At 63.3% G+C, this 27987-nt stretch overlaps 2 protein-coding genes across 3 annotated transcripts; one reads left to right on the top strand and one right to left on the bottom strand.

Moving 5' to 3' along the window:
- Positions 1–468: 468 nt before the first annotated feature.
- Positions 469–4439, top strand: IDH2 (isocitrate dehydrogenase (NADP(+)) 2). The gene is made up of 11 exons (XM_040077004.1): positions 469–584; positions 1512–1603; positions 1985–2150; positions 2537–2697; positions 2777–2920; positions 3026–3162; positions 3251–3402; positions 3477–3589; positions 3670–3767; positions 3877–3969; positions 4246–4439. The coding sequence occupies exons 1-11, from the start codon at positions 494–496 to the stop codon at positions 4331–4333; spliced, it is 1335 nt and encodes a 444-aa protein (XP_039932938.1). The 5' UTR covers positions 469–493; the 3' UTR covers positions 4334–4439.
- Positions 4440–5260: 821 nt separating this feature from the next.
- Positions 5261–27618, bottom strand: ZNF710 (zinc finger protein 710). 2 transcript variants are annotated; one of them, XM_040077002.1, is made up of 5 exons: positions 27380–27618; positions 7638–9057; positions 6873–7064; positions 6303–6477; positions 5261–6070 (listed from the first exon to the last, which is right to left on the bottom strand). In XM_040077002.1, the coding sequence occupies exons 2-5, from the start codon at positions 9027–9029 to the stop codon at positions 5898–5900; spliced, it is 1932 nt and encodes a 643-aa protein (XP_039932936.1). In that variant the 5' UTR covers positions 9030–9057; positions 27380–27618; the 3' UTR covers positions 5261–5897. The 2 variants fall into 2 exon arrangements, with proteins under 2 accessions (XP_039932936.1, XP_039932937.1); XM_040077003.1 differs by lacking the exon at positions 27380–27618 and adding an exon at positions 25351–25393.
- Positions 27619–27987: the final 369 nt, after the last annotated feature.

The raw sequence follows: 27987 nt of genomic DNA, 5'->3' as shown, positions 1-27987 counted from the left end.
GGGGATTTATTCTCTGTTCCACAAGGGGGTTTACAACCGGATCACGTTCTGGGAGAGTTTGGCCCATGATCCCTGTGGGGTTTGGAAACCGAGTCAGATTCCCCGGGGCTTTGGTCCAGAACCCACGCAGGGTTTTACAGCTCGGTCCTGCAGATTCTGTCCCGGGCCAAGTCGGGCCCGGTCCCCATTCCACACGCATTTTAACAGGCGGGTTTGACCCCGGGTGGGGTTCGGCCGCTTATCCGTAACCCCGATGTACCCAGGGATGCAACGACATCTCTTTGGTGGGACCGGGGACCGCTGCGGACCGCGGCCCCCCCGTGCTTTGGCATGGGGGCGGGATGCGGCCCCGACCCCCGGCCCCTCCGCGGGACCCCGCACGGGCCCCTCCGAGGCTTTCGCGGGGCCCCACGGGGGGGGGCCGGGGCTCCGTCCCGCCCCGGGGCGGGGAGAACCGCGCCCCCGCGTCCGCCCCGTCGCGTCCGCCCACGCCATGGCCGCCCGTTACCTCCGCGCTGCTCCGGCGCTCCTCCGCCTGCCCCGCTGCCCGCTGCCCGCCGCCGGCGAGCAGCAGCGCCGGCACTGTGAGTGGGGACACCTCGGGGGGATGCGGGGGGAGCCCTGCGTGTTCTCGGGGCCGCGCACGCCGCGGGCGGGCCGCGCTCCAGACCCACGGAGGGGCTGCTCGGATTCTTTTGGGGGGCGGTGTCTGCAATCGTGTCCGGACTCACGCTTCCTGACGGTCCGCGGGGCTTCGCGGACCCGCGCCGGGTTTTGGAGCTAGGTCTGGTCCCGGGGGATTTGGTCGCGGTTATACGAGGGGTTTCACAGATGCCTTTGGTCCCAGGGGAATTTGGTCCCGGTTCCACGTGGCGTTTTCCACCCCAGCTCGTACCTGATCTGAGCCTGGGGTGGGGGGGATTCGTTCAAGGTCCCGGACCGGCGCGGGATTTTTCCCCCCAAGAGGGTTCACTCCTGGTTCTGGTGCTACTCAGAGTTTTGTTGCCCGCTAAACAGGTCCCACTCGGGGATGGGGGGGGTCACCTTGCTCTGGATACCACGTGGGGTTTTACAGCCTGATCCACAGACAGGGTTGGCACCCAGAGAGGTTTAGTCCTGATCCAGGATCCACACAGGCACCCCAATTTGTGCCTGAGTCTGGCTCCAGGGGACTGCACCTGCTCCTGGTTCTGGTCCAGTTCTTGATCTCACCGAGGTATTACAGCCTGGCTTGCACACAGATGCTGCTCTGACAGGAATGTGTCCCATTCCTGACGCCTCACGTGGCGGGGATTGCACTCTGACCCCTATTCCTGCAGTGCTGGCCCCAGTAACTGGCCCAGACCCCAGCAGGGCTTTCCCCTGACCTCTGCCTGTCCCTCAGCCAGGGTGGCACCCACGCCTGGCTGGACGGAGCTGTGTGGTCCCCACAGGATGCCCTTGCCCCACACACAGGTGTGGAGCTGTGGGACCAGGGGTGCACCTCTAACACGCCCCCCACTGCTCTCCAGATGCTGACAAGCGGATCAAGGTGGCAAACCCGGTGGTGGAGATGGACGGGGATGAGATGACGCGAATCATCTGGGCCTTCATTAAGGAGAAGGTGATGGGGTCCTGCCCAGGAGCGGGCGGGTGTGCACGAGCCGGGCCGGGGGGTGTAGGGGGAACGGGTGATCCCTGTGCTGCCCTCTGTCTGTCCCCCCCGCCTCTGTCCCTCTGTCCGCAAGAAGCAGGTCGTAAAATCGGCTCAACTTGAAGGACCTTCAGTAAGGCGGTGCCGGGCAGCGTGAGCTGTCTCACACCAGGAGGACCATTCAGGGCAGGGGGGATGATCCAGGCCAGCAGAACCATCTTGGCCAGAGGGACTGGCTCGGGCAGGCAGCCAGGCTGGGCCGGGATGGGTGCCAGGGCTGGCTGTGGCGTGGTGCTGCTCCCCGGGCACCTCACACTGTCCCCTCACTCTGACGCCCTCCTGGCCCCTCAGCTCATCCTGCCCAACGTGGATGTCCAGCTAAAATACTTCGACCTGGGGCTGCCACACCGGGACAAGACTGATGACCAGGTCACCATTGACTCAGCTCTGGCCACCCAGAAGTACAGCGTGGCTGTCAAGTGTGCCACCATCACGCCTGATGAAGCCCGGGTGGAAGGTGGGCAGGGGCAAGGGGCCGAGCTCCCGTTGCATGGGGAGTGAGCTCCTGTCTGTGCACAGCCCCCTGGGGTCAGCAGCGCCTTCCCACTGCCGGCTCAGGGTTCCAGTGGGTTGGGGGCTGCACCACACTCAGCGCTGTGCCCCTCTCCCCACCCTGGGGGCTCGTGGGTGCTGTGGGGACCCCATGGCCCCGGGACTGGGGACACACTGACCTCTGCCCTGTGCCAGTCGTGATCTCATGCTGGCTGTCCCTCCCCTTGCAGCAGGGTCTGGCAGCAGCCCGTGGAGCTGGGTGCTGGCAGGGGCCATGTGCTTCAGGGGTCCCGGGGGGTCACTCCGGGGTCCTGGGGGGTCATTCAGGGGTCCCACCTGCACGCCCCACAGAGTTCAAGCTGAAGAAGATGTGGAAGAGCCCCAATGGCACCATCCGAAACATCCTGGGGGGAACGGTGTTCCGGGAGCCCATCATCTGCAAGAACATTCCTCGTCTGGTGCCCGGCTGGACCAAGCCCATCACCATTGGCCGCCATGCCCACGGTGACCAGGTGAGCCAGCGCCGGGGCGGAGGCGTGCGGCCGGCCAGCAGCTCCCTCCGTCCCTGCCTGACTCTGCCTGGCCCCACAGTACAAAGCCACCGACTTTGTGGTGAGCAAGTCTGGCACCTTCAAGCTGGTCTTCACGCCAAAGGATGGCAGCGGCTCCAAGGAGTGGGAGGTGTTCAACTTCCCCGGCGGCGGCGTGGGCATGGGCATGTACAACACGGACGAGGTACTGGTGGGGCTCGAGGGGTCCCTGCGGGGCACCCTGGCCACCCTGGGGGAGGTGCCGGGCCCAGGGACAGGGTCCCACGAGGTTTGCACGCTTCCCTCGCAGTCCATCTCTGGCTTCGCGCACAGCTGCTTCCAGTACGCGATCCAGAAGAAGTGGCCGCTGTACCTGAGCACTAAGAACACCATCCTCAAGGCCTACGACGGGCGCTTCAAGGACATCTTCCAGGAGATCTTTGATAAGTATGGACCTGGGGGGGGCTGTCCTGGGGGCGCTGGCAGCGAGACCCTCGTGGGGTGAGTGTGGCTGACCCCTGGCCCGGGCTCCCAGGCACTACAAGACGGAGTTTGACAAGCTGAAGATCTGGTACGAGCACCGGCTCATCGACGACATGGTTGCCCAGATGCTGAAATCCTCCGGCGGCTTCGTCTGGGCCTGCAAGAACTACGACGGGGATGTCCAGTCAGACATCCTGGCCCAAGGTGGGGCTGGGCAGGGTGTGGTGGGCTCTGCGTCGTCACCCCCGGGAGCCGTGCTGACCCCTGTCCCACCGCAGGGTTCGGCTCCCTGGGGTTGATGACCTCAGTCCTGGTGTGTCCGGACGGGAAGACCATCGAGGCCGAGGCCGCCCACGGCACTGTCACCCGCCACTACCGGGAGCACCAGAAGGTGGGCACGCTCTGCCGGCGGGCAGAGCCCGCGAGCCGCCTGTGCCAGCGCTGTCCACGCTGACCGCTCTCTCTGCGCAGGGACGACCCACCAGCACCAACCCCATCGCCAGCATCTTCGCCTGGACACGTGGCCTGGAGCACCGGGGCAAGCTGGACAGTAACCCCGAGCTCATCAAGTGAGCAGGGGGGGCTGGGGACCCCCGGGTGAGGGTCCCTGCCGGCGGCTGCTCCGGCGGCAGGGCCCGAGGCACCGGCCGTGCTGGAGCTCGGTGCTGCCGTCCCCAGGTTCGCGCAGACGCTGGAGAAGGTTTGTGTGGACACCGTGGAGAGCGGGACCATGACGAAGGACCTTGCCGGCTGCATCCATGGCCTTGCCAAGTACGGGTGGCTCTCAGGGCGGAGCAGGGGGGCAGCCAGCTGCACCAGGGGTGACCGTGCGGGTGGAATGAGCCTGCAGGGTAGGAAAGTGACCAGGAGCTGGCTGTGCGCAGCGGCCACAGGTAGCTGCTGGCCTCTCTGGACAGTCCCCAGGGACTCAGGGAGGCCATTCACTACGGATGGGGTTGGGCAGGGGCCACATCCTGGAGCCAGGGCTGTGGTGCCTGTGGGGGGAGGCGGGCAGGGACCCCCACCAATCCCTCTCTGTCTCCCCAGTGTGAAGCTGAACGAGCACTTTGTGAACACTACCGACTTCCTCGATGCCATCAAGAACAACCTGGACAAGGCTCTGGGCAAGAGATAGAGAACAGCCTCCCCATCTCTGGCATGGATGGGGCTGGGAAGGGCCCAGTGCCCCCCCAGCTCCCCAGCACAGCTCAGGAACAGTTGAATATTTTTTCTAAAGTTTTCTTAGGAGTGTTTTTAAAGCCTTTGTATCAGAGCAGTGTCAGGGTGGGGGGTGTGTGGGGGTGTGTCTGTCCTGCCCTGATTCATGTACCCCATAACAGTGTGGTGCCATTAAATATCTCCCCAGCCATGGCACGGTCTGGCACAGCTTTACAGTGTGGGCACAGGGGGCAGCCAGACCCCTCAGCTCTGCCCTGCCAGCCTCGGGGGGCCCTGCACTCCAGCATTTTGGCACTGAGGGCAGCACGTGGGGGTCTGCGGCCCTGCCATGCTGAGGAAGGGTCGGGGCTGGCCGAGGCTGTGGCCCCGTCCTGCCCCAAGGCTGGCTGGTAGTGGGGGGAAGACGGTGGGTGGCAGGGGTAGCAGGCACACTGCCCTGTGCGGGACGGAGCGGTGCCACGGCCAGAACCACCCCAGGGCAGACGGCTCAGCCTCGGGGGAACGCGGCCGCTGACACCAAGTGTAGGGTGTGTCTGGGGTCAGCACCGGTGTCCCCAGGTCCTGATGCCTGCCAGGACCCGACCCAGCTCTGGGTACACTTGGGGGGCAACGCTGTGGGTGCTGCGAGTCCTCTGCCCCTCAGCAGAGAGTGAAGAGCGGTCCCAGACTCAGCGCTGCCCCAGCTGCTTCCCTCCCTGGGCAGGGAGGAGGCAAACCCCCAGCTCAGGCTGCCCCAGTGAGTGGGAGCCTTTTCCTCCAGCCCCAGAGCAGCTGGGGGCAAGGAGGGGCTGCCAGTTCCTTAGTGGGGGGCTCTGCCCTGGACCCCGCCCTGGTCCTCAGCCCCTCGGAACCCCCTCTCCCCACACAGACCACACAGCTTACACGGGTTTACAAAGCACATTGGTTGAAGGGAACTGAACTCAGTGAAAAGATAAATCCAACCACGCGGCACATCTGAAAAAAATAAATTACTTTCAAAATACCATAATTTGCTGGGGCTGGGCTGGGTTTGCCTCCCCCGGATCCACCGCTGGCTGCAGCTCCAGACCCGGAGCTGTGGGCACTGACTGCGCCCTGAGCTTCTATGAAAATACTCTATTCTGTGTCCCAGGGCCTGACACAGGGAGCCCCGGGGCGAGTGGGAAATGCAAACCCACCTCCTCATGTGGGCAGGGGCTTCTGCCCATCGGGGGGAACTCCTGTGCAGCAGGGGGGGGACCCAGGAGGTAGAATAATTAGTGATGCTCATCGTCTTGCCCTACAGCAGCCCCTTCTGTCCTTACTCATTCAGTGATCTGCTGGGTCGTGCCTCCCCTGTCTGCAGCTTCAAGTCACCAGGTGCAGGGTGCAGGCAGGGGCAGGGCAGCAGCGACAGAGCCAAGGCAGCTCCAGAAAAGTCTTCTGGACATCCCTGTGTTCCCCAAGCCCGGTGGAAGCCATCCCTCCAGCTCTGGGGGGCCTGGCTGGGTGCTGCAGCCCCTCCTAACCCCACCAAGCCCCCACAGCCCCACCAGCCTTGGCTACAACATGTTGTAGTAGGCCATCTCCTTCATGGCCTGCTCGGCCAGCGTGTGCTCGTCCGGGGGGTTGCCCACAGCCCCGTAGCCGTAAGAGTTCTCCTCCTCGAAGTCATCCATCTCCTGCTGGCCATCCAGCTCGGTGTGATCGGCCCCAGCCAGCTCCATCATGGCATCTAGGAGTCAGCACAGGGACAGCGGTGACGGACCTGTGGGGAGGGCTGTGGCCAGCAGCTCCCCCGCCCTGGGCCTGGAGCCCAGAACTCCCCGGGAGCCACAGCCCTGCTCGATCTGGGCCTCGTGTGGGGGCAGCCCGTGGGTGAGAAGGGCCGCAGCCAGCAGGCACAGCCCAGCCCAGCTCCCCGTGCCACGGCGCAGCCACGACGCCCGCTCCGCCCGGGGACCCACCTTGGCCGTCCAGGCTGATGTCCATCACCCCGTGCTTGACCTTCATGTGCCGGCTGAGGTTGCCCTTCAGGTTGAACTTGCTGGAGCAGTAGGGGCACTTGAAGGGCTTGCTGCCGGCGTGCAGGTGCATGTGCCCCAGCAAATTGTACATGCGGTTGAAGGATTTCCCGCAGACCTGCCGGCAGCGAGCCCACGGTCAGCCCCCAGAGCTGCCGAAGGCTCTGCAGCACCGGCCTGGCCCCAGGGTCCCCTGGAGCTCTCACCAAGAGTAACCTCGTGGTCCCTCTTGGATCCCTCCCTCCCTCCTCCCGCTCTCTGAGGGGGGCTTGGGGATGAAGTGTTAATGCTGCTGGGAGCTCCAGAGTATCCAGCACTGGGCAGAGAGAGGAACCCGTTACCATTTCCGCAGCAGCAACGCTCCCTTCGCAGCTTGGAGCAGATATTCCGTGCCCAGGCGAGCAGGGGAGGCATCACAAAGCTGCTCAGCCTGGCCAGGCTCCTGGGGCATAGCCCAGCAGGAGCCGTGCTCTCCCAGCCCCAGCTCCCGCAGCCCCCCAGGACCGCCGGTACCTTGCACTTGAACGGCTTCACCGGTGAGTGCACGATCATGTGGGTCTTGAGCGTCTGCTTCTGCACGAAGGTCTTGAAGCAAATGTGGCACTGGTAGGGCCGGACGCTGGTGTGGATCAGCATGTGCCGCTTCATGTTGGCCTGCAGGGTGAACTCCCGCCCGCACACCTCGCACTTGAACTCCTTCACGCCCTGCCGGGGGGGGACAGCTGTGGGCCGGGGCCAGCCTGGGCAGACCCCCAGGCACTGGGGACACACGAGCGGTGCCAGGAGCGGAGAAGGGACCCCATGGGCATGGGGTGGGTTCCTTGTGCTGAGCACAGCACGGGCTGTATCTGAGAGCCCAGGAACACGTGGGGCTGGATGGGCTCTGTAAGTGCAGCTGAGGGCCAGCTCTGCTCTGGGGCTCAGCCCAACTGCTCCCCAGTAAAGGAAAAGAGCAAACACCCATGTACAGCCTGCCCAGAGGGGCTGTGACAGCTCCTGGGTGGGACTCCCCAGGTTACTCTGCAGCAGGTCTAAAACTCCCAGCCTGAGGAAGGGAACCCCCAGAAGGGCAGGGGCTGGGTCCCGGGGACCCCCTGGCTGCGTGTCAGCGACCCCAGCTAATGCCAGCCACAAGTGCTACTGCCCACCTGCGCCACCCACCTCCTCCCAAGGCTGGGGGCACCGGGACGCTCCTCTCCGCCAGCACCCACATCCAGAGCGGGCACATCTCCTCTGGGCACGACAAGGGCAGCACCCCAGGGGACCCTGAGCCCCTACCTTGTGCGTGAGCGAGTGCTGCTTGAGGTGGTGGATCTGGCTGAACTCCATCCCGCACTCGGTGCAGACAAAGGGCCGGACGTTCTGGTGCTTCAGCATGTGGTTCTGCAGCTGGCTGCGGTAGTGGAAGGACTTGCTGCACTCCAGGCACTGGTAGAGCGTGGGGCCCTGGTGCGTGGCCAGGTGTCGCTTCAGCTGGGTGAGCGTGGAGAAGTCCAGCCCGCACTCCACGCACACGTGGCAGCGCCCGCTCTCGTGCTTCACCTCGTGCGCCTTCAGCTCGCTGGGGTAGGCGAAGCCGCGGCCGCAGAAGCGGCAGCTGTAGGGCTTGATGTCGGTGTGCAGCAGCATGTGCCGCTTCAGGTGGCTGGTCTGAGTGAAGGCTTTGCTGCACACCCCGCACTTGTGGGGCCGCGTGCCCTGGTGGGTCAGCAGGTGGGTCTGCAGGTGGCTGGGCTGCTTGAACAGCTTGTTGCAGTGCGGGCAGGAGTGGGGCTTGATGCCGTTGTGGCCCAGGATGTGGGTCACCAGGTTGTACTTGGAGGTGTAGGACTTCTCGCACATGCGGCACTGCCAGCGCTTCTGGCGGTCCCCTGCCTCCACCAGGTAGGAGTCGTCGATCTGCACATTGATGTCCAGCCGGTCCAGCTGCGCCTTCCTGCTGTGCTCGCTGGTGCCGCCGGCCGCCTCCAGCTCCCCCGGCTCCTGCCAGCCACAGCCCCGCTCGCTCTTCACCTGCTCGGGGGACGCCGGCGCGGGGGCCTCCGCCTCCCCAGGGGACGGGGCGGCCGCCTCGAAGGCGCCCGCGGTTTGCGGGGCCCCCGCGGTGCCGCCGGCCGGGTCGCCGCCCCTGCGCCGGCGCTCGGTGCCCTCCAGCTCCCGATGCCGGCGCAGGTGCCGCAGGCGTCGGGGCTTCCTGCTGAAGGTGCCCAGGTCGATCATCTTCACGGCACCGCTCTGCACCGCCGGCTCCGGGCTGGGCTCCGGCGGCTGGGGCGCGTGGCCGCGCTGCCCCTCGCCCTCCTCGTCCCCGGGGACGGACACGTCGTACGGCGGCTCAGCCTCCACCTCCGCCTTCTCACTCTTGACCTTGGGCATCAGCCTCACGGGCGGCCTCTTCCTCCTCCGGGCATGCTTCTCCAGGGAGGAGTCTGCCTCCAGGGCGTCCTCGTCCTGCCCGTCCCCAGGCCCCTGCTCCTCACCCTCAGGCTCCCCGGGCTCCGTGGCGGCACTGTCCTGCTGCTCCCCGGCCAGCCCCGGGAAGAAGCCGGCAGGGGTGACGGTGGCCCCGAGCAGCTCATTATCGGACACCAGCCCCAGGACCGCAGCCTGTGCCAGGGACAGCACCACCACCGCGTCCGTCTGCGTCCCGCACTCGCTGAACCGATCCATCTCTCGCCGCCGGCCTACGCTGTCATGGCTGAGGAGGGAGAGACACGGCCTGAGCCCCGGGCACCCCACCGCCACCGTGTCACAGGGGCTCACTGCAGCCGCCACTCCTTTCCTCAGGGAGCCCCACACTGACACGGGTGATGCCAGCGCGGGTCCCCAGCACCGCACAGCCCAGCACGTGGAGACAGAGCGGCCCCACGGGTTTCCACCGGCTTGGGAGGAGGGAAGCTTGGATCCCTGCCCACTGTCAGCCTCTCTGGATGGGCTGTCAGCTCCTGGGGCTGGGGTTTGGCTGCTTGCATGCCCTCAAGCTCCTAGCAGTGACTCCAGGGAACAAGCGCCCGCACAGTTTGGAAACTGGTCTCAGCTGAGTGCGGCTCTGTGCTCCGGCAGGAGCAGCAACGGCACAGGGAGCAAGAGGGACGGGGCTCAGACCCACCAGGACACAGCCTGTCTAGAGTGGGCCTAGGCGCAGGCAGAGGCTCTGCTGGCCTGGCACCGGTGCCTGGCACACCCACCCTGGGGGTCCCAGCACCACCACAGCATCCTCCCGCAGCAGTGAGGACAGGCAGGGAGCTGCCGCTTCCTCCTGCTGAAGGAGTGTTCTCCTAAATACAATTATTCCTGCAGCTACAACAAAGGAATCCTGCGGGGGAGGTAAAACAGGGATAAATTCTGAGCCAGATCCTGTCACAATCCCAGGAGAACCTGCCCAGCACGAGGAGATTGTGGGATGAACCTCCACTTCGGAGAAGGGAAACCCCACAGCGCCTGGGCATCATCCCTGCAGCCAGGTCGGCTACAGGGACACTCAGCATGGCTGGGGACATCGGCCTCTCTGCGCTGCCGGCAGCTGCCCGCTGCTGCCGACCCCGAAAGTGTCCCCTCACGCCAGTGTCCCTTCATGCCAGCGCCCCGAGCACCCAAACACCAGCCACAGCACATGGCACGGAAAGGGGAAGAGGATGGGATGACAGGGAAGGTCAAGAACCAGTGTGAGAAAAGGCAGAGAAGGGGAGCAGCACCAACCAGAGCGGCTTGGCTGCCCTGGGGTACCGGGTCCCTCCTCAGTTCCCTCCCACCTGCTGGGCCACCACGGGGCTGGCACTGGCCCAGCACCGGTGACTCCGGGCCCAGGGTCAGATACAGCCGCTGAGGGGACCCAGCCCAGGCTCGAGCTGCCAGGGGGAGGGTCCCAGCCAGAGCCCCCCTCTGCCCGGGCACCCCGGAGAGCCAGGGGCAGGGACCAGGGGCGGCAGGGACAGAATGGAGGGGAGGGGCGGCTGCAGGGAGGAGACGGAGAGGAAGAGGATGGGGGTGGGAGAAGGAGGAGAGGGAAGGGGATGAGGGGAGGACTAGTGCGGAGGCAGCGGAACAAAGCACGGAGTGGGGGAGGGCGGCGGCGGGAAGAGGAGGAGGGCTGGGAGGAAGAAGAGGGATCAGGCAGGGAGGCGGCTGCTGGCGTGCCCCGAACAGCCGGGAGCCCCTGCCCGTGGGGCTCCCCGGGACCCCTCAGCTGCCCACTGCAGGCACAGGAGAAGGGACAGGGACGCTGCTCTCCCCGTGGGCCCCCACCACGGTGCTGCGGCTCTGCCCCCCGAAACAAGCACCACGGGACAAGGCAGCCGCAAGAAGGAGGCGCCCTGCGTCCCCAGAGCAGCACCAGGGAGTCTTACAACCACCCCAAAACCAGGCTTTTAGGGGAAAGCAAACGTGGATTCCTGCTCTGGGCACCGGGAAAGGGGACGAGGTCCCCTCCTCGGCGGGAAAGCCAAAGCCTGGCGCCGCACAAACCTCTCTGCACTTGTCTCCATCGGACACGCGAGCCCCGGGACGCGGCGGCGAAGATTTTCTGTGCGAGGCCGCGGCGCTCGGGAGCGGCAGCTGCACAAACAGCGCACCGGGAGCAGGAACAGGGCAGGGGCAGCTGTTTCACTTCCCGCTCTCACTTCCCTGTTCGCGCCCCGGGACTTGCCAAGGAAACGCCGTTTCCCAACACGCTGGCACCGAGCTGGGGTCACGCATTTCAGCTCCCCCAGAAACTGCCGGCGCCCGGAACGCGGAGCGCTGCCAGCGCCTCCGTGCTGCGAGCAGCCCCGGCAGCGGCCCCGGGTCCCGGGCTGCCACAGCCGCTCCCTGCCGCAGCCGCTGCCCGCGGCTGGAGCCCCCGAGCCCCGCAGACACGGCTGTCCCCGCGCTGTCCCCGCGCTGTCCCCGCGCTGTCCCCGCGCTGTCCCCGCGGTGACACACGCACCCGCTCCAGCTGCTCCTGCCCGGCACAGACCCCCAGACCTGCGGCTGCACCCGCAGCCTGTCACCCGCCGCGCCCAGGGTCCCTCTCCGGTGCTGCTGCTGGGATCCAAACCCTCCTCCAGGCCTTAATCACCTTTCGTTCTCAAGTCCAGCCCTTTGGGCCAGGCTCGGGCTAATTTCCCGATGCAGACCCTGGCCTGCCCATCCTTCTCCCACGTGGGGGGGTGACACAGACACACTTGCCAATGTCCCTTTTGACCGTGGCATGTGCCGAGCTCCCAGCCCACTCATCCATCTCCCCAACTCACTCATCCATCTCTCTCCCAGCCCACTCATCCATCTCCTGCAACCCATTCATCCATCTCCTCCAGCCCACTCATCCATCTCCCTCAGCCCACTCATCCATCTCCCCTCTCCAACACCGCAGGACACAGATGCACCTTGGGCCAGCAGTGGTGGCTGCTGTCCCCGATACTTTGGGGTTGTGAAATTTGGGGTTCTTTCATCATTTCTCCTCCCACTCCAAAGTTTAGTTTTGGTGCAATCTCTCCTCCCATCTTTCCCAACACATCTGGGAAGATCCAGGCTCTGCCCTGGCACATCCTGCAGACCCTGCCCTCCCTTGTCCTGGCTGCCTCCCTCAGAGCCTCCTCCAGCTCCTCACTCCCCACATGGTCACTTAGGGGTTTTTTTTTAATGGCTTTCACGTTGTGCTATTTTACTTCTGCTTTCCCCTCTGGCTCCCTGATTAGCCCCCCACTTCTCTCCGGGTCCCTCTGGCAGCAGCATCCGCACAACAGGTTCTCCACTCCCAGCACATTCCCTGCTGGGTTCCAGATTTCCCAGCCACCGGGCTCAGCGCCCTGTCTGTGGACACGTTTCCCTCCCCTTTGCTGTTTTACCTCCCTCGGTTTCACCCACCTGCCCAATCCCTGTGCCACCCCACCCGGCCCCTCGGCCAGCCCCACCGCTCTAGGGATAAGAGCTGGGAAAAGCCTCACCAGGGCAGCGTGAAAACATTCCGCCTCACGCAGAGAAGCCTCACCTTTGCACCCACAGGTTTGCCTCTAACACCTGAGACCCCAAAGGGTCCGAGCTAAAGGAGTACCCACACCCTGAGAGGCACCAGGGAGCTCTGGGACCGTGGCCCCAGCTGCCCTGACAGCCTCCACCACCCTCGTCTGCCACCTGCCTCCATTCCCAGCTCCCCTCAGCAGCCCAGAGGCAGCAGCAGTCACCAGCTCTCACCCAACCCTTCCTGCAGGGAAGGGAGACACAGGTACCCAACATCCAAACGGTTTGGGGGGTTGATTTACATCTCAGCTCTCCCAAGGAGCAGTGACCCGCCCCTGGCATGCAGGAGCCCACCCTGCTGGCACTGCTCTCAGCTCCGCTCGTCGGGAACGTGCACCACCGGAGCAGGGGCCGGAGCCCCGCTGGCACCAGCAGCAGTTGAGGACACCTGACCCCTGCAGAGGTTCCCAGGCTGCCCGACACGCCTGGTGCCACCGGAAAGAGGACACTGGGACTCGCTCCTGGCTCTCCCCTTTGCAGGACCCCACTGCAGGATCCCCATTACAGGGACCCTCCTGCAGATGATCCCAGTGCCTGGGGGTCCTGGGAGGTTCCCTGGGACAGATGTGGGGTGCAGACCTTGGGGGGAAAGCTCCCAAGGCACAGGATTGAGCCCCAGGACAAAGCGAGACCCTGGGCTTGGGGGGTTCTCACTGGGGAAGGGGGTAGGAAAACTGTTCAAGGATTTTTACCAGAAAATGGCTGATAATGGATCTGATATTTGTGAGAAAACCTTTGATTTTATTTTCCTTTCTTTCTCAAAAGCAGCCTTCATTTAAATTTAATAAAGGGGAAAACAGGCTTTCATCTTGCCTCAAGATTTCACATAAAGCTGCTCAACCCCCCACAATTCCAAACAGAAAAATGTTGTTTTCCTCAAAATCACAACTAAAATTGTTCTTAAACCTGACACAGCACATCCGTCCTGCACCAGCCCAAGGATTTGGGGGTCGCCTCAGCTGCACTGAGGCAGCTGCACTGCCCGGCCCTGGCTCTGTGTTGGTGGAGTGTGCCAGGGGCTGACCCACAGAGTGGCTCCGCACACGGTGGCAGAACCGAAACTGGCACTTCTTACCCCAGAACTGACCCTGATCCCGAGGAACTGCTGTAAAAATGAGCCCAAGCTCTGAGAAACGGCCAGGAGCCACAGGGGCCAGATGCTGCTGCCACAGAAAACAAATACCTGTTTAAATTCAGTCAGTGTCTCCACACCAGATACCGTCAAACTGCACTTTTAAAGGAAAAATTTTGTTTTAAGGAAAACTTCTCCAGAAAAAAGAAACCTCCGCTGTTGGTGGATCAGAGAGCGGCCGCTCCCTGCAATCCCCAGCCGGTGACAGATGTGACGTCACACGTGTCACAGAGGTGCTTCTGGGTGGAGGAAGAGTCTGTGGGGGCTTTGCCTTCACCAAACAAAGGATTTGGGGTTTGCAGAGGGATGGTGATCATGTTTTTAATAAGAGCAGGTGGAAAACCAAGTTGGGGAAAGTGAGGCCCCGGGAGAGACAAGGGCTCTTGGAGGAGAGGGTGTTATCAGAGCATGTCAGACTCTCCCCAGCCTCTTCATGGGTCTCTCCTCTGGAAACATTCCATGGAACTGGGATATTCTCACTCTGACTGCTGTGCCCATCAGTCACAGGTAAATATTGACCCCTTTGAAAATGTATGGTTATTGGCAAATTGGGATGGAAAAGGGAATGGCTTTCAAACAACCAGAGGTCACCAGTGCTGCAGAACAAAAGTGTGACGAGCACGGAGCTGCCTGGTTCCTCCTTCACCTGCCAGGGATACGGGGTCCACCACTGGGAACCAGGGCGAGAGGGTCAGGCTAAGGGCAGCAGCAGGTGCTGCAGCTGCCCACTGCAGAGGGACAGAGCTGCCACCCCAAAGGCTCTTCCCAGCACACAGGCAGCTGTGCTGAGCTGTGACAGCCCGCTCCTGCCTCCCCTTCTGCTGGAAATCCCCGTGTTCCTGACACTGGGGCTCTATCCCTCTGCTCCTCCATCCCTCACTTCTCCATCCCTCTGTCCCTCTGTTCCTCCATCCCTCGCTCCCCACCCCCAGTATCCTCTGCTCCTCCATCCCTCCAGTTGCTCCCTCATTCTTCCCGTTTCCCTGGCAACGCCCATCTCGCGCCGAGATCTGTCCCCTCTCCCCCTCTTATCTTTCTCCTCTCTCTTTCATCTCTCTCCTAATCTCCCTCTCCATTCTGAACCTCTGTCCTTTGCTTCCTTTCTCTCTCTCTCCCTTTTCATCTCCTCCGCTGCCTTCTCTATCTCAGGGTTACAATTATTTGAATCTCGCTTTAAAGAAATGATCTATTTAATTAACCATTAATTAGCCCCGGCCCCGCTCTCGCCCTCCCGCAGCCTGGCACGGGACCCTGCCCACACCCCAAAGTGCCTCTTGGCCAGGGACAACGGGGTGACAACGCCCTGCCACCCCTCCTGTCCTGACCTCCAGCCCCTCTTGTCCCGTCCGGACGTTTCCCAGAAAAGATTGGACCAGGTGATCCCCGGGGTCCCTCCAAATCTGGGATCCCATGACTCCTAACACAGCCAGCACGCAACTCAGCAGCTCCTGCGCCACAGATCACCCTCAAACTCTGCATTACAGCAAAACAAGGGGAGACTAAAATTCACGGGGAAAAAGGTGTTTCCTGAAAATCAGAGTCCTGATTGCATCCATTAGGGCGGGGGGGTAATGGAAAGACAGGAGGAAGACGGGCTGCTCCGGGCTCTGGGGCCACTGGAAGGAGCCTGGCTCCGACTCGGGGTCACTTCCACGGGGCTCCTGTGTTGTGGCATGGCCAGGAGCCCCATGGAGCAGGGCCGTGGCCACCAGCTCTGTCCCTGCTCTGGGGAGGGAGCTTTGCTCCTAAGGGAGCTTTGTGTGGGCTGGGGCAGAGCAAATGCTGGAACCAGCATTCTGCTCTAGCCAGGGGTGGAAAACCTGCGCCCTGCGAGCAGCCAAAGCCGCACCAAACTGCACCAAAACCTCACCAAAGCTGTGTCAAAACCGCACCAGAGCTGCCAATGGTTGGTGCCCAGAGTGGTGCCCAGGCAGGGAGCGTTTGGGGAAGGGGATTCTCCTTGGACCTGCCCTGCCAAGGAGCTCCTGTGGCTGTGCCCCAGGGCTCAGCATCTCCTCCCCGGCTGACCAAGCTGATCCTGGACCTGCCTTGGACCTGCCCTGCCAAGGAGCTCCTGTGGCTGTGCCCCAGGGATCAGCATCTCCTCCCCGGCTGACCAAGCTGGTCACGTTTCAGCGCTGCCCTCGCAGCCCAGGCACCCAGCACGGCACCAGGGCGCCCCGGGAGTGCTGACAGCTCCGGGGACACCTGGAGCAGCCACGCTGGGGCCAGCCTCACCTGCTGGGTGAGGGCTTTCCCCAGAGCCTCCGGCATCACCGGGGCCCCACGGATGCGTGTGAGACCCTTCCTGTCACTCCTCTGGGGAAGGGACTGAGCCCGGGCACGTTGTGGCCCTGGGATCTGAGTGCGGTGAGCGACCGGGACCGATGCACACCCTGCACACCCGGCACTGCTCTGTCCTGGCACGCCCCACGGGTCCCCACCGCAACAAACACGGCCCCCCTGCTCCCATCCCCGCACACGCAGGTGCTTGCTGCGCTCAGGATCTGCCTTTAGAGCCCACGGTCACGCCATCCCTAAAAATGCTGCTGCTCCTGAGCCCAGAGGCAGGGAGAGCCCTTAAATCGGGTAACTGGTGTGGGGTGGGCCGGGGGAGAGGGGCTGCTGCTGCCTGGGCCCCCTCTGGCAGCACCCCCAACCAGAGCCCCGGTGCCCCGGGCTTGTCAGGGCTTTGGGAGCGGCGGTGAAGGCGGCACTGCCAGGAGCAGGGAGGGCTCTCGGCCCTGCTGCTGTCCCAGTCCGGCTTCAAAAGGCTCCATGCAGAACCCTCGCTCTGCCTTGGAAAACAATTTTTTGCTTTTAAATGAAATAAACAGGGAAAGAAAAGACTTTCAAGTTCCTCCTTGCTGTAACGGCTTCTCCCCGGCACAGTCCCTTTCCTCTCCCAAAATAGCCGAGCTATTCAAAAGAGATGCGAGAAGAAAAAAAAAAAAGGAACTGAATAGAGGAAAAGGGAAAGAAAAAAATGGAGCCCCAAGGGGGTGGAGAAAAACAGAATGAAAAGACAGCAAAAGTAAAGAAAAGGGATGAAAAATAAAGGAGGGGGAAGAGAGAGACAGACAGAGGAGCTTTGAAAAGAAAGAATGCTGCCAGCCTGAATACAGGGAGCAGGAAAAAAGGGCCCTGAAAAGAAAGAGCCGGCTGGAATGACCTCTCATTCAGGGCTGTGCCAATCACCGCCGTGATGGAAATCCTTTCTTCTTCCCTGCATTCTCTCTCTTTCCAGCGGGGGCAGAGGGAAGAGGAAGAAAGGGGAGCTAATTCTCAGCATAGCAGAAAATAAATCTGCTCTTTGCGAAGACCCTGAAAGGCGCCGAGGCGCTGACGAACCCGTTCCCAGCACTCACACAGGCAGACGGGGACAGAAAGGAGACGGGACTCAGCAATGCTGGGCCGGGCCACCTTCACCAGCTCTCCGTTCCTCGGGAACATGGAGGAGCAAACACCCCGGGCACAGAAATGCGTAGGAGCAAGTGTGAATCCGGGTCAGCCCCCAAACCCGGCAGGGAAGGACCAGGGAGGGCTGCGGCAGAGGCAAACCCAGCGCCCTGACGCTGCGCCAGGTCCTGCAGGGAGCAGGGGGCAAGGGGTGGGCGCAGCCCCTTCTGCCCTGCAAGCCCCAAACCCACCAGCACCCAGCCAGCACCCACCCCTGCCTGGAAAGACCCACCAGGGCTTTTAGCCGGGTCTGTGAGCCCCAGCGCTGTGTGGAGATGGACCCAAGTGCCCACACAGCCCCAAACGAACCGAGGAGCAGCGGGGGAGCAGTGCTGGGATGTGGGACAAAGGGAAGTGACAAAGGGGACAAAGAGGGAGGAAAACACTGGAGATGGAGCCTGGGACAGCCTGGGACAGAGGCAGAGGAACCCTGGTGTCCTGCAGAGACCCAGGTGTGATCCCATCCCACCCCAAAGCAGCCTGGGGCTGAGGGTGAGAGGAATGTCCTGAGCCCATGTGGCATCACTCCCGCTGGATACAGCTCCTGCTTAGCGTCCCCAGGCCCAGGGTCCATCATAAACTGCTGGGACTTTGGGGCAGAGCCATAAATGTGGTCTGAGGAGACAGCACACAGGCAGGAGGAGCTCAGGAATCCTGGGGTGCATGACCCAGGCTGTAAAAGGGGAAAACCAACCCCAAACGGTACAAATGGGAGATGTCTGTCACCCCAAAGGGAACAGATTGCCTGGTGGGGTGTGAGAGAGCAGCTCGGGGGCAAGGGAAGGTCCCCACAGTGGGAAGGGTCTCACTAAAGGGTGCCACTTCCAAGAGCTTGGGAACAATTCTGATATTCCCAGGTGTGGAGCCCGCCTGTCCCTGCCTCCCCAGGCTCAGTCCTGTGCTGCACTGCGAGGACACAGAAACAAACACGGGGCCAGCCCAGATCCATCCGTGGCTCCAGCGGCGTCCGAGCAGAGCTAAAGGCAGCGAGGAGGGTGAACACCCAGCCCAGGTGTGCTCGTGCTGACGGGTTCAGGGCTCCCGTGCTGAGCCCTGCGCCCCGACAGCCGCCCCTCACCCCCTCACACACATCACAGGGACCTCGGCATGGCCCAGCACAGCTCCCGCTGCTCTCCCGCAGCCCATCCCGGCCACGGGGCCAGGGGGAACCAGCCCCTGCAGGGCTGGCGGCTGCCCGCTCCCCACGGGGACCTTGTGCCCCCCAGCCGGGCACCGCTGAGCTCAGCCACCGTCCCCGCGTCTGCCGTCCCCGCTGCGGGGCCGGGGAATGAGTTAATCATAGCTGAGGGCTTCTAATTTGAGCGTGATAATTAATACTCAGCCGGATAATCTTCCACGTGTGTGTCTGCCGCTGCCGGAGCCGGCGGCTGGGGACAGGAGCGGGGCTGCAGGGCAGGGGACACTCCTTGCTGTGTCTGCTCCCCCAGCTCCGGACCCTGAGGCTGTTCTGCCTTGGAGAAACTGCCCCCGTGTGCCACAGCCCCCGGGACATCCCTGAGCACCGCACCAGCGGCTGTGGGTTGCCCCAGGGATGGGGACGGTCCCAGTGAGTGAGGCACAGCCGAACCGGCGTGGGGGACACCGACCTCCGTGGCTCAGGAATCACCTCCGGCACCAGGAACTCAGCCCACACGGCCCAGCCCCAGACACGGTGAGTGCCATCTCCCACAGACCCGAGGCGAACGGAGGGGAGACAACCGGAGCTTTCCTCCACGGGCGGGAAGAGGGATGGGCAGGAACTGGGGAGCGCTGAGCCCCCTTCCACCCACACCAGGCACTGGACCAGGCACCTGGGAACGTTCTGCTCCCAGTTTTCCAATACCAAGGCTCTCTGTCGTGTCCCATCGTTACAGGAACAAACCCAGCTGCACAGCTGCCAATACCACTTCTACTTTCAGGTCCCCAAGGTGGGAAACGTTTCGGATCCTTTTCTGCACGGCTGAGCAGGTCAGGGACGAGTGTTTGGGAGGCTGGGCTGGACAGATGGGCAGCAGGCACTGGACAAAGGTCCCTGCTGCTGGCAGTCCATGAATCCCCAGCTCGGGACTGACCCAAGCCAGGGGTGGGAGGCACACATCCCCACACGGCCCAACGCCAGCTGTGCCTGCTGCCCCCACAGCGCCAGCCTGTCTGTATGGGCAGCGCCTTTGGGATCCAGCACAGGACCCGGCTGCTTTTCCTGGGGGGAACCAGAGGCGTCTGCTCTGGGGATGCCGTGCTGGCTGCACGCTGCTGCCAGGTCGCAGGGCCAGGGTGAAACGCAATTCCCGCCTACTGCACGTGGGCTTTTGTGTGTCATCACGCTGTGAAAGCTCCAGCCGTGCTCCTGGCTCTGGGCAGAGGCCAGGATTTTATACAAAAATACACATATTTATCTTTTGATGAGGAGCTGAAAGAACGGGGTCCGGCACCGCTGTCCGGAGTGTGCCAGTGGCCGGACAGACGGCACGGACACAACCCGGCACTCGCTGGGAGCAGTGCCCAGGGCCCCGCAGCTCGTGGCTGTCCCACTCCAGAAAACAGAGCCAGTGCTGCATGAACCCGGCCTGGGAGCTGCCGCGGGCACGGGGCGTGGATCACCTGCCTGGCACAAAGCGCTCAGGTAGGGCCTGTTGGCTGATGCAGGGAGATGCAGAGGACAAATCCCGCTCGTGAGAGGGAGGGTGGGGATATTGGCACCACTTACTCATCCCAATTAACACTTCCCAAGGCCTCAGTGAGGCTGGGCTGTCTCTGCCTCGGTTCTGGCAGCCCTGGGGTCTGTACCACCTGCCCTGCCCCGTTCCCATCCCCGTCTACACAACCCCTGCACTTCGTGCCCTTCCTTCTCACAGCCAGAAAGTCCCATAAACACACACAGTATTCAGCTGTTGAAGTAATTTCCTTCTATGTGTCCCTTGCTGGTAATCACAAAGCCAAAGCAAACCGCTGGAGCCCCCATAAATCAGGGCCAGCTCTCGGCAGCCGAGCTCGGCCCAGCCGGGCTCTGCCGGCGCACGCACAGAGGGGACGGATGAGAAGGGATTCAGCAGAGACTCAGAGCTCTCACGGAGGAGACTGCCAGCTCTGCCTATGGCTCTGCCTCTGGGAAAGCATTCCTCCTCCCAAGGGCGCTCCTGGCCCAGGGTCAGAGCTCCCCTTTAGCTCCCAGCGAGCTGGTGCCCCTCAGCCACGGGCATGTGTGACCCGGGGCTGGAATCACGGAATCACCGGGGCTGAAAAACCCTCTGAGATCACGGAGCCCAACTGCTCCCCAGCACTGACAAGGCCAGCACTAGAGCGTGTCCCCAGGTGCCGTGTCCACACAGCATTTGAACACTGCCAGGGCTGGTGACTTCGTGCACAGCAAGCACAGAATGGCCACAGAAGGACAAACTGATGGCTCTGGAGAAGGCCGAGGGCAGAGCCAGGAGGGAAGGTCAGTCTGTGCCGGGCAAGGGAAACTCTCATCTGGCTCAGCAAACGAACCAAGAACTGGCTGGCATGGAGCAGGGAGGCGTTTGGGTTGGGAGTTTAAGATGAATTTTGGATAGCACAGGGGTCAGGGTTCAGAGTAGAAAGTCCTTTGTGAGGAAGGAGACCGCCACAATCCCTGTGGATTGACTGGGAAGGGAAGCAGCTCCCTGGAACATCCATCCTAACCACAAAAAAAATTCTTCCCAACAGCAGCCACCAGCCAGGCTGGTCCTGGACATTCCCAATCCACCCAGCCACCCCAGGGTGTCCCTGATCCACCCCTGCATGTTCCTGATCCACCCCAGGCTGTCCCTGATCCACCCCTGCATGTTCCTGATCCACCCCAGGCTGTCCCTGATCCACCCAGCCAGCCCAGGGTGTCCCTGATCCACCCCAGGATGTTCCTGATCCACCCCAGGGTGTCCCTGATCCACCCCAGGATGTTCCTGATCCACCCCAGGATGTTCCTGATCCACCCCAGGGTGTCCCTGATCTGCCTGGTCATGTGCAGCATCTCTTGGGGATGAGCAGGCCAGGCTGCCCTGAGGTTTCTGTGACCTCAAAGGTCCTGTTAAACCAAAATGATTCCATGGTTCCAAGGAGAAGTTCTGCCTTGAGAGCTCCCATCATGGGCTGGACCAAGGGCTCCTCACGGGAAATCTCCTCCTCTGTTCTCCAGCTTGCTCACGGATCCCCAGCCCTGAGCCCAGAGGAACTGGCCCCCAGCTCCATCCCCAAGCCAGGCGCTGGTGCTGCAGGACATGGGAGGGACGGGGATGGTGGGTGTGGGAACAGACCAGAGGTGAGAGGAGGGAAAAGCAGCCAGGGAGAACACCAGGATTAACACTTGAAAGCAAAAGAAGGGGAGAGACAGAGCTGGCTAAACCGGGATAACACGGCGAGGGACAGGGTGTCAGCAGACAGGCAGAGAGGGGAGAATGGCCTGACACCAGAGAGGATGGGGATGAGACAATGCTGCTGCTGAGAAACAGGAAAGATAAATTTAGAGGCAGTGGTGAGCACTCTTCCTCTGGAAGCTGTGCCTGCCCTTCCTTCCCCTCTTCTCCTTCTCCTTCTCCTTCTCCTTCTCCTTCTCCTTCTCCTTCTCCTTCTCCTTCTCCTTCTCCTTCTCCTTCTCCTTCTCCTTCTCCTTCTCCTTCTCCTTCTCCTTCTCCTTCTCACCTCCAGCACGGGCAGGACGCGGGCTCCAGCCTGGTGTGGCTCTGGTGGCCGGTCCCAGCTGTGCCAGGGACAGTGAATGCTCCTGCAGAGCACGAGCAGCCCCTCACCGAGCAGCCCCTCTCCGAGCAGCCCCTCACCATCCCATCCTGGCGCTGTGCCTGGCTCCCAGGCACAGCCCCCAGGCAATTCCTGCTCCCAGCCGCAGCCCCCAGGCAATTCCTGCTCCCGAGCACAGCACGTTGGGGTGTGCACTGCCCAGGCACGGGCGGACGCAGGTCCCCACGGGCGAGAAGTGGAAATAAAACAATGAGCACGTCTGTGCGCTGCTTCCCCCTCCCTGCCCGCTCCTCCCGAACAGACGCGCTGCCCAGAACGGCCTGGCTGGGTCTGCTCGCGGCCAAACCCTGCCTCTGCCCGTGCCCGCAGAGGAGAAGGCTGCAGGAAGAGCTTAGGGCTCCTTCCAGTGCCTAAAGGGGCTCCAAGAGAGCTGGAGAGGGACTTTGGACAAGGGCCTGGAGCGCCAGGAAGAACGGCATCAGACTGACAGAGGGCAGGGAATGGTCACAGGTTGCCCAGAGAAGCTGTGGATGCCCCGTCCCTGGAGGTGTTCAAGGTCCAGGTGGATGGGGCTTGGAGCAGCCTGGTGTTGAATCTCCAGGGCCACAGGATGTACCTTGTCCTACCACACCTCCCTACCTCTCACAGCCATGGTGTTCCGTGGTGTTCCACAGTGTTCCGTGGTGTTCCACGGTGTTCTGTGGTGTTCATGGTGTTCCCCAGCACCCCATCATCCCTGGGTCATCCCTGGTGCCCATCTGGAGAGGATTCACGTGAACTTTCTGCAAGCTTGTCTTTGCACAGCAGAGCACCCAGGCTTTTCCTTTGACTAAAAACTGTGACACTTTGCAGGGAACATTGTCCAAACCCTCTGAGGACCAGGAGGTGACAGCACGGGGACACTGCAGAGCCACCCACAGGTGCTGACATATTGTTCCTGTTAATTTTCATTAGAAAGACTCGACTGTCACACAAACGACAGATGGACAGCTGCAAGGAAAGGCCAGGAAAAGTCAAAAACATGTTTCTTCCCTTTAATTTAAAGTTTGGGAAGGAAAGTTCATCATTGCCCTGTTCCTCTGCTGAGGCTGAAGCCAGGAGAGCAGAGCAGCCTCCCTGCTGTCCAAACACAGACCCCAAAGTCACAGATACAGCCCTCCCTCCACAGGAAGCAGGAGCACCTCCGTCCCCACTGACATCCCACGTTTCCCTGTGTCTGGGGAACAAACTGGGGCTGAGGGAAAGCCATGCTGGGCACGGGCTGTGCCAGGGTCTTCTCCCACACCAACCCCGCTGTGACCCGCAGCCACTTGCCATGATGAGGGAGGAGGAGGAGGAGGGTGTGCATGGGGAGAAAATGTGGGACAGAGGAACAAAGGGAAAACTCCTGCCACTGGCCATGGTCTCTGTGCCCAAGGTCAGGCCCTTTGGGAAGGGCTCAGCAGGGCTCATGACTCGCTCTGAGCACTCTAGCCCCAGGCAGCACAAAGGGTGGGACTGGGCGCTGCTGGCACATCACATCCCGGCCACCCTGTAGCATCCTTCCAGCCCCACCGCGCCGCCTCCGTGGCACTCGTGCCCTGAACAGGCATTTGGGGTGTTCCAGGAGCCGCCGCCTGAGCCCAGACAGGTGGAATCTATGAGCCAGGGACGTGAGGGGCTCGGGAAACCAGAGCTGGGAGCGGGTGGCAGCAGGCAACAAACCCAGCAGGAAGCCCCTTGACACACGGCCACCCCTCTCCCCACACTGGCTCCGGCCTGGCAGACCCCAGGGACGTGCCCAGAGACGGGGTTCGAGCAGAGGCTGAGCTGGAGCTGACTTCTCCACAGGAGCAACTGTAAAATAAAAGGCGTGCCGGCAGCCTCTCTCACGGGCTGTGGTGCTGGCACGTTCCTGGCAGTACAAACCCACTGCCTTGTGGATTCCTCAGCATTCCCAGCTGGAGAGCAAAGCCGGACAGTGCCAGTGCCCGTCCCTCGGCACACCGTGATTCCCAGATAAATTAAAGTGGCCCAGTAAAACCATGCGAAACAAACGCTTTCTCAGGGATTAAACCAAGCCCCAAATGATGACCCACACCACCGGAGATCCTCCGCTCCCGCTGCTGTCTGACCCCACGGGTCACCCCCAGGTTTGGGTGGGAACGTGTCCTGGGGTGCAGCAGAGCTTCAGCGCCTATTTCCCATTTTGGAGGGGCACTGATGCAAAGCTGCTTGCAGGAGAGGAGCTGGGCCCAGGCGAGGGGGACGTGCCCGTTCCATGGCTGCTTCTGCAGCGAGGATACTGTCACCCAGGGTGGGGACAGGGCACAGTTACAGCCCGGCCAGCGCCGCCCCAGCTGCTGCTCCCCATGGGATTGGGCACCCTGGCACCTCCAAAGAGAACGCTGAGGCTGGTGACGTCCCAGGGTCCCGTGAGAGCCATGTCCGGAGTCTGCCTCCAACCCAAGATGGATTTGTTTAATCCTGTGGCCAGCCTGAACACCCACAGGATCCAGCTGTGCCGTGTGGGAACCACTTGGATCCACAGCTCCAAGGGGCCGGTTCAGACCTGGGCTGGAGGAGCGACCAAGGAGAGCCTGGGAGCATGGTGTGGGGAGTAGGAGTGTGGCATGGGACACAGGAGAATGTTGTGGGGCACAGGAGCACGGTGTGGGACACAGGAGCACGGTGTGGGATACAGGAGCACAGTGTGGGGCACAGGAGCACGGTGTGGGGCACAGGAGCACGGTGTGGGGCACGGGAGCATAGTGTGGGACACGGGAGTCTGATGGAGCTGCAGGCTTTGGACCTGGGGGGGCTTCAGGCTCCAGTCTGGTGCAGGTCAGGCTCTGGGCTGCCCCTGCTCGCCCTGGTCACCCTTCTCTTCCTACACAGCTGCCCACAAGAAAAATCTTAATGCTTGACTAAGTAATTAATTATAACCAATTTATCCCTCACACCCCGTTATGACCGGAGCTCCGGAGGGCTTTCACACAGCTCCCCTCGCTCCTTTGCTCGGGAGCAGAACTCCAAGGCTGCCCGGCTCTCACGGAGCCCCCTCGGAGCACCGGGAGGTCCTATTCCGGGACACCCCGGGGTGTTCGGGACCGAAGGCGAAGCGGGTCCTGTCCGGTGTGTGACCAGCCCGCAGAGCCACCCCACGCTCCCCGCTGCGCTTCACTCCCCGGGGCGCTTTGCCGCTGCGAGCACGGGGGACCCCGCCCGGGACCCCTCCCGCCGGCCGGTGCCAAACGCCGGGAAACTCGCCAAACTTCGGGCAGCCTGCGGAGCCCCCGGGGCCCCGAGCATCCCGAGCCCCCGAGCACCCCGGGCCCCCGAGCATCCCGAGCCCCCGAGCATCCCCCCCGGGCGCGGCGCCACCGCGGGGTCCCCCCTGCGCTGCTCCCCCCTCCCGCAACAGGTCAGGGCCCCCCGCCCTCCCCGCAACTTCCCCGGCGGAGAAAGTTTGCGCTCGGCCACGGGGAAAGTTCTCGGGGGGCTTCACGGGGAGGGGCGGCCCCAGGCACAGCGCCGGGACCCCCGTCCTCGCCGCTCCTCCCGGTCCCTCCCGCCGCCATCGCTCCCGTCTCGGTGGCGCGGGGAGGGAAGGGGCGACACCCCGGTGTCCCCGCTGTTGTCCCCCCGTGGGGAGCGGGGGGGCCGGGTGGGCTTTAGGGACACGGGGGGGGGCCGGTGAGGACTCACCGGCGGCTTCACGGGGCGGCGGCGGCGGCGGCTCCGGGCCCGGCGCTGGGTGCGCAGGAAGGAAGAAGGAGGGAATGAGGCAGGGCTGACGTGAAGGGATGCAAAGCAGCTCCTCCTAACTCGCCCGCCCTTCATCTTCCTCCCCCTCCTCAACTTGCCCGACCGCCGCGAACCGCCCCCCTCCCGGTCCAGCATCTTCCACCGGAGCCGGGGCCGCCCTCGGTACCGGTTTGGGGGGGGTCAAAGGTGGGGGGAGTGGGGTGGGAGTGGTCGATGAGTACCCTGTGCCCACACCGTCCCTGCGTTATGTCCCCTCCAGCAGCACAGGGGTCATTTTCTACCCCACCCTTCATTTTTGGGGGGCTGTGACCCAGGGAAGGATGCCGAGGAGGGGATGACCTTCCCAAGAGACCCGTCCATCCCCAGCTGGGCACCGCTCTCCTCCGCTGTGGGGATGGGAAAGGTCACGTGCACCCCAAAAACCTTGGAGGGATTGATGGCAAGGACTCCCCTCTCCCCAAACGTGGGATGATAGGAATTAGGGATGCTACAGGAATTGGAGGGGTTTGGGGGGATGCTGTCCACCCGACACAAAGAGGCGGAGGGAAAGGCCACAGTGTGCAGGGGCAGGGTGGCAGGAGCTGGCCTGGGGAGGGGACTGAGGTGGGATGCAGGACAGAAAGGGGAGCAGGCGATCCAGAAGTTGGAGGGTTTGTGAAAGGGGGTGCTGTTGGCTCTCCGAGGAAGGTAGAGGGAGAGGCTGGGCTACGTGGCTGTGGGGATGTGGTGGCAGGAGGCCGCTGGTCCCCAGAGGGAGGGATGGGGATGAGATGTGGCAGGGGAAAGAGAGCGGGTGGCAACAGCCAGGGATCTGCGAGCTGCAGGCTTTGGCTCCCACCGTGAGGAGGAGGATGAGGATGAGGAAGAGGAGGATGAGGAAGAGGAGCAGAATGAGGAAGAGGAGGAGAAGGAGGAGGAGGATGGTCTCCTCCCCACAGAAGAAGGAGCATGCGGAGGCAGCCGTGATTCGACTGGTGCATCGGGAGATCCTCATCTCCATGGAAGCAGGTGGCGCCGGCCAGACTAATCGCAGTGGAGTTTGTCTCCACACGCAGCCTTTTGTCTGGGCTCACTTCTACTTTTCTGGTTTTTTTTTTTTTTTTGTGTTCGTGGTGAAAACGGAGCTCCCTGCTCTGTCCCCACGGCCACTGCCCGTGCTCGCATCCCCCACGCCTGTCCCGGGGCCAGCATCCCGTCACATCCCTGCTGCTGCCCGCGGCCCAGCCTGGAGCCCGGAGCCGGCTGGTGTCACGGGTCCCCAAAGTGCCACTTCCCACATTCGCAGCCCGGCCTCGCCCCGCACGTGGCCTGAAAACGGCTCTGCCCGCACAAATATTTGCCGACACTGAAGGGAGAGAGGAGGAGATCCGCTCCTTTGAATTCCCGTGGGTGCCCCAGCCAGGGGGTGTGCCCGGAGCATGGAGGGCTACACGGGGACGGGCACGGAGCGGGATCCAGAGCGGGGCACGGAGCACCGGGCACGGGGCACCGGGCAGGACCCGGGGTGGGACAGGGGCGGGGAACAAAGCGGGGCACAGAGCGGGGCACAGAGCGGGGAACAGGCGGGACACAGTGGGGCACAGAGTGGGGTGCACCGTGTGACACGGAGCGGCACCGGGAGCGGCACCGGGAGCGGCACCGGGAGCGGCACCGGGAGCGGGACCGGGCCAGCGCCGGCACCTCCGGATGTCAGGGAGCAGCTGCCCGTCCGCTTCAGCCAATCAGAACGCGGATTCAGAAGGACACGGCCATCTTAACCAATCAGAACGTGGATTCAAGAGGATGCGGCCATCTCAGCCAACCAGAACGCGGATTCAGAAGGCTGCTGCCTCAGCCAATCAGAACGCGGAGACCAGGGGCTGCAGCGGCCTCAGCCAATCAGAACACGCGGTCTCCTGCTCCGGGTCACTCCGTGGCTCTTCCCGTTCCCTCTCCGCGTTCCTCCCAGCCCACCGAGGCGCGCACTGACCCTTCTCTCCCTGCCCTCGATGTCCCCCGCCGTGCCCGGCGGTCCCGCCGGCCCCGAGGAACCGTGTCCGTGTTCTCCGGGTAAGGGCCCGTGGCTGTACGCCGGCGCCAGGCGGGATTGCCCCGCCCTGTTCTCACACTCCTCAGCACAGGGCGTTCCTGCGGGCCCTGGCCGGTGTGTGCCCGCGCTCGGGGGAAGCGGGACCGGGCAGTGGCCGGTGAGCTCTGACCCCGCCGGTGCTCGCGCGCACGCCCCCTCCGGGCAGGCAGAGTCGCTGGCCCTTTAAAAGAGGGCGTGGCCCGATGCCTCTAGCCCCGCCCCCTGCGCGAGACGCCGGTCCCGGCGGGGCTGCTGCGCCCCCTGGCGGCGCGCGCGGGGAGCAGCGGTCCGCTGGTCCCGGTGGTCCCGGTGGTCCCGGTGGTCCCGGTGGTCCCGGTGGTCCCAGCGCGGGCAGCGACCGCCGCATCCCGGCTCCAGACCTGCCCGTGGGGCTGCGAGGAGCAGCCCGCCCCGTCCCGGCGGCGGCAGGCCGCCGTGCAGCCGCGCGGTGCCGGGAGTCCCCCGCCTGGGAGCGGCTTCGATCGTCCCGGCGGCTCGGCGGGGTCACC

Source organism: Hirundo rustica, chromosome 13 (assembly GCF_015227805.2).
Source record: "Hirundo rustica isolate bHirRus1 chromosome 13, bHirRus1.pri.v3, whole genome shotgun sequence".
Lineage (NCBI taxonomy): Eukaryota > Metazoa > Chordata > Aves > Passeriformes > Hirundinidae > Hirundo > Hirundo rustica.
The sequence above is the reverse complement of the archived record's forward strand: the minus strand, read 5'-3'. Positions and strand labels throughout refer to the sequence as shown.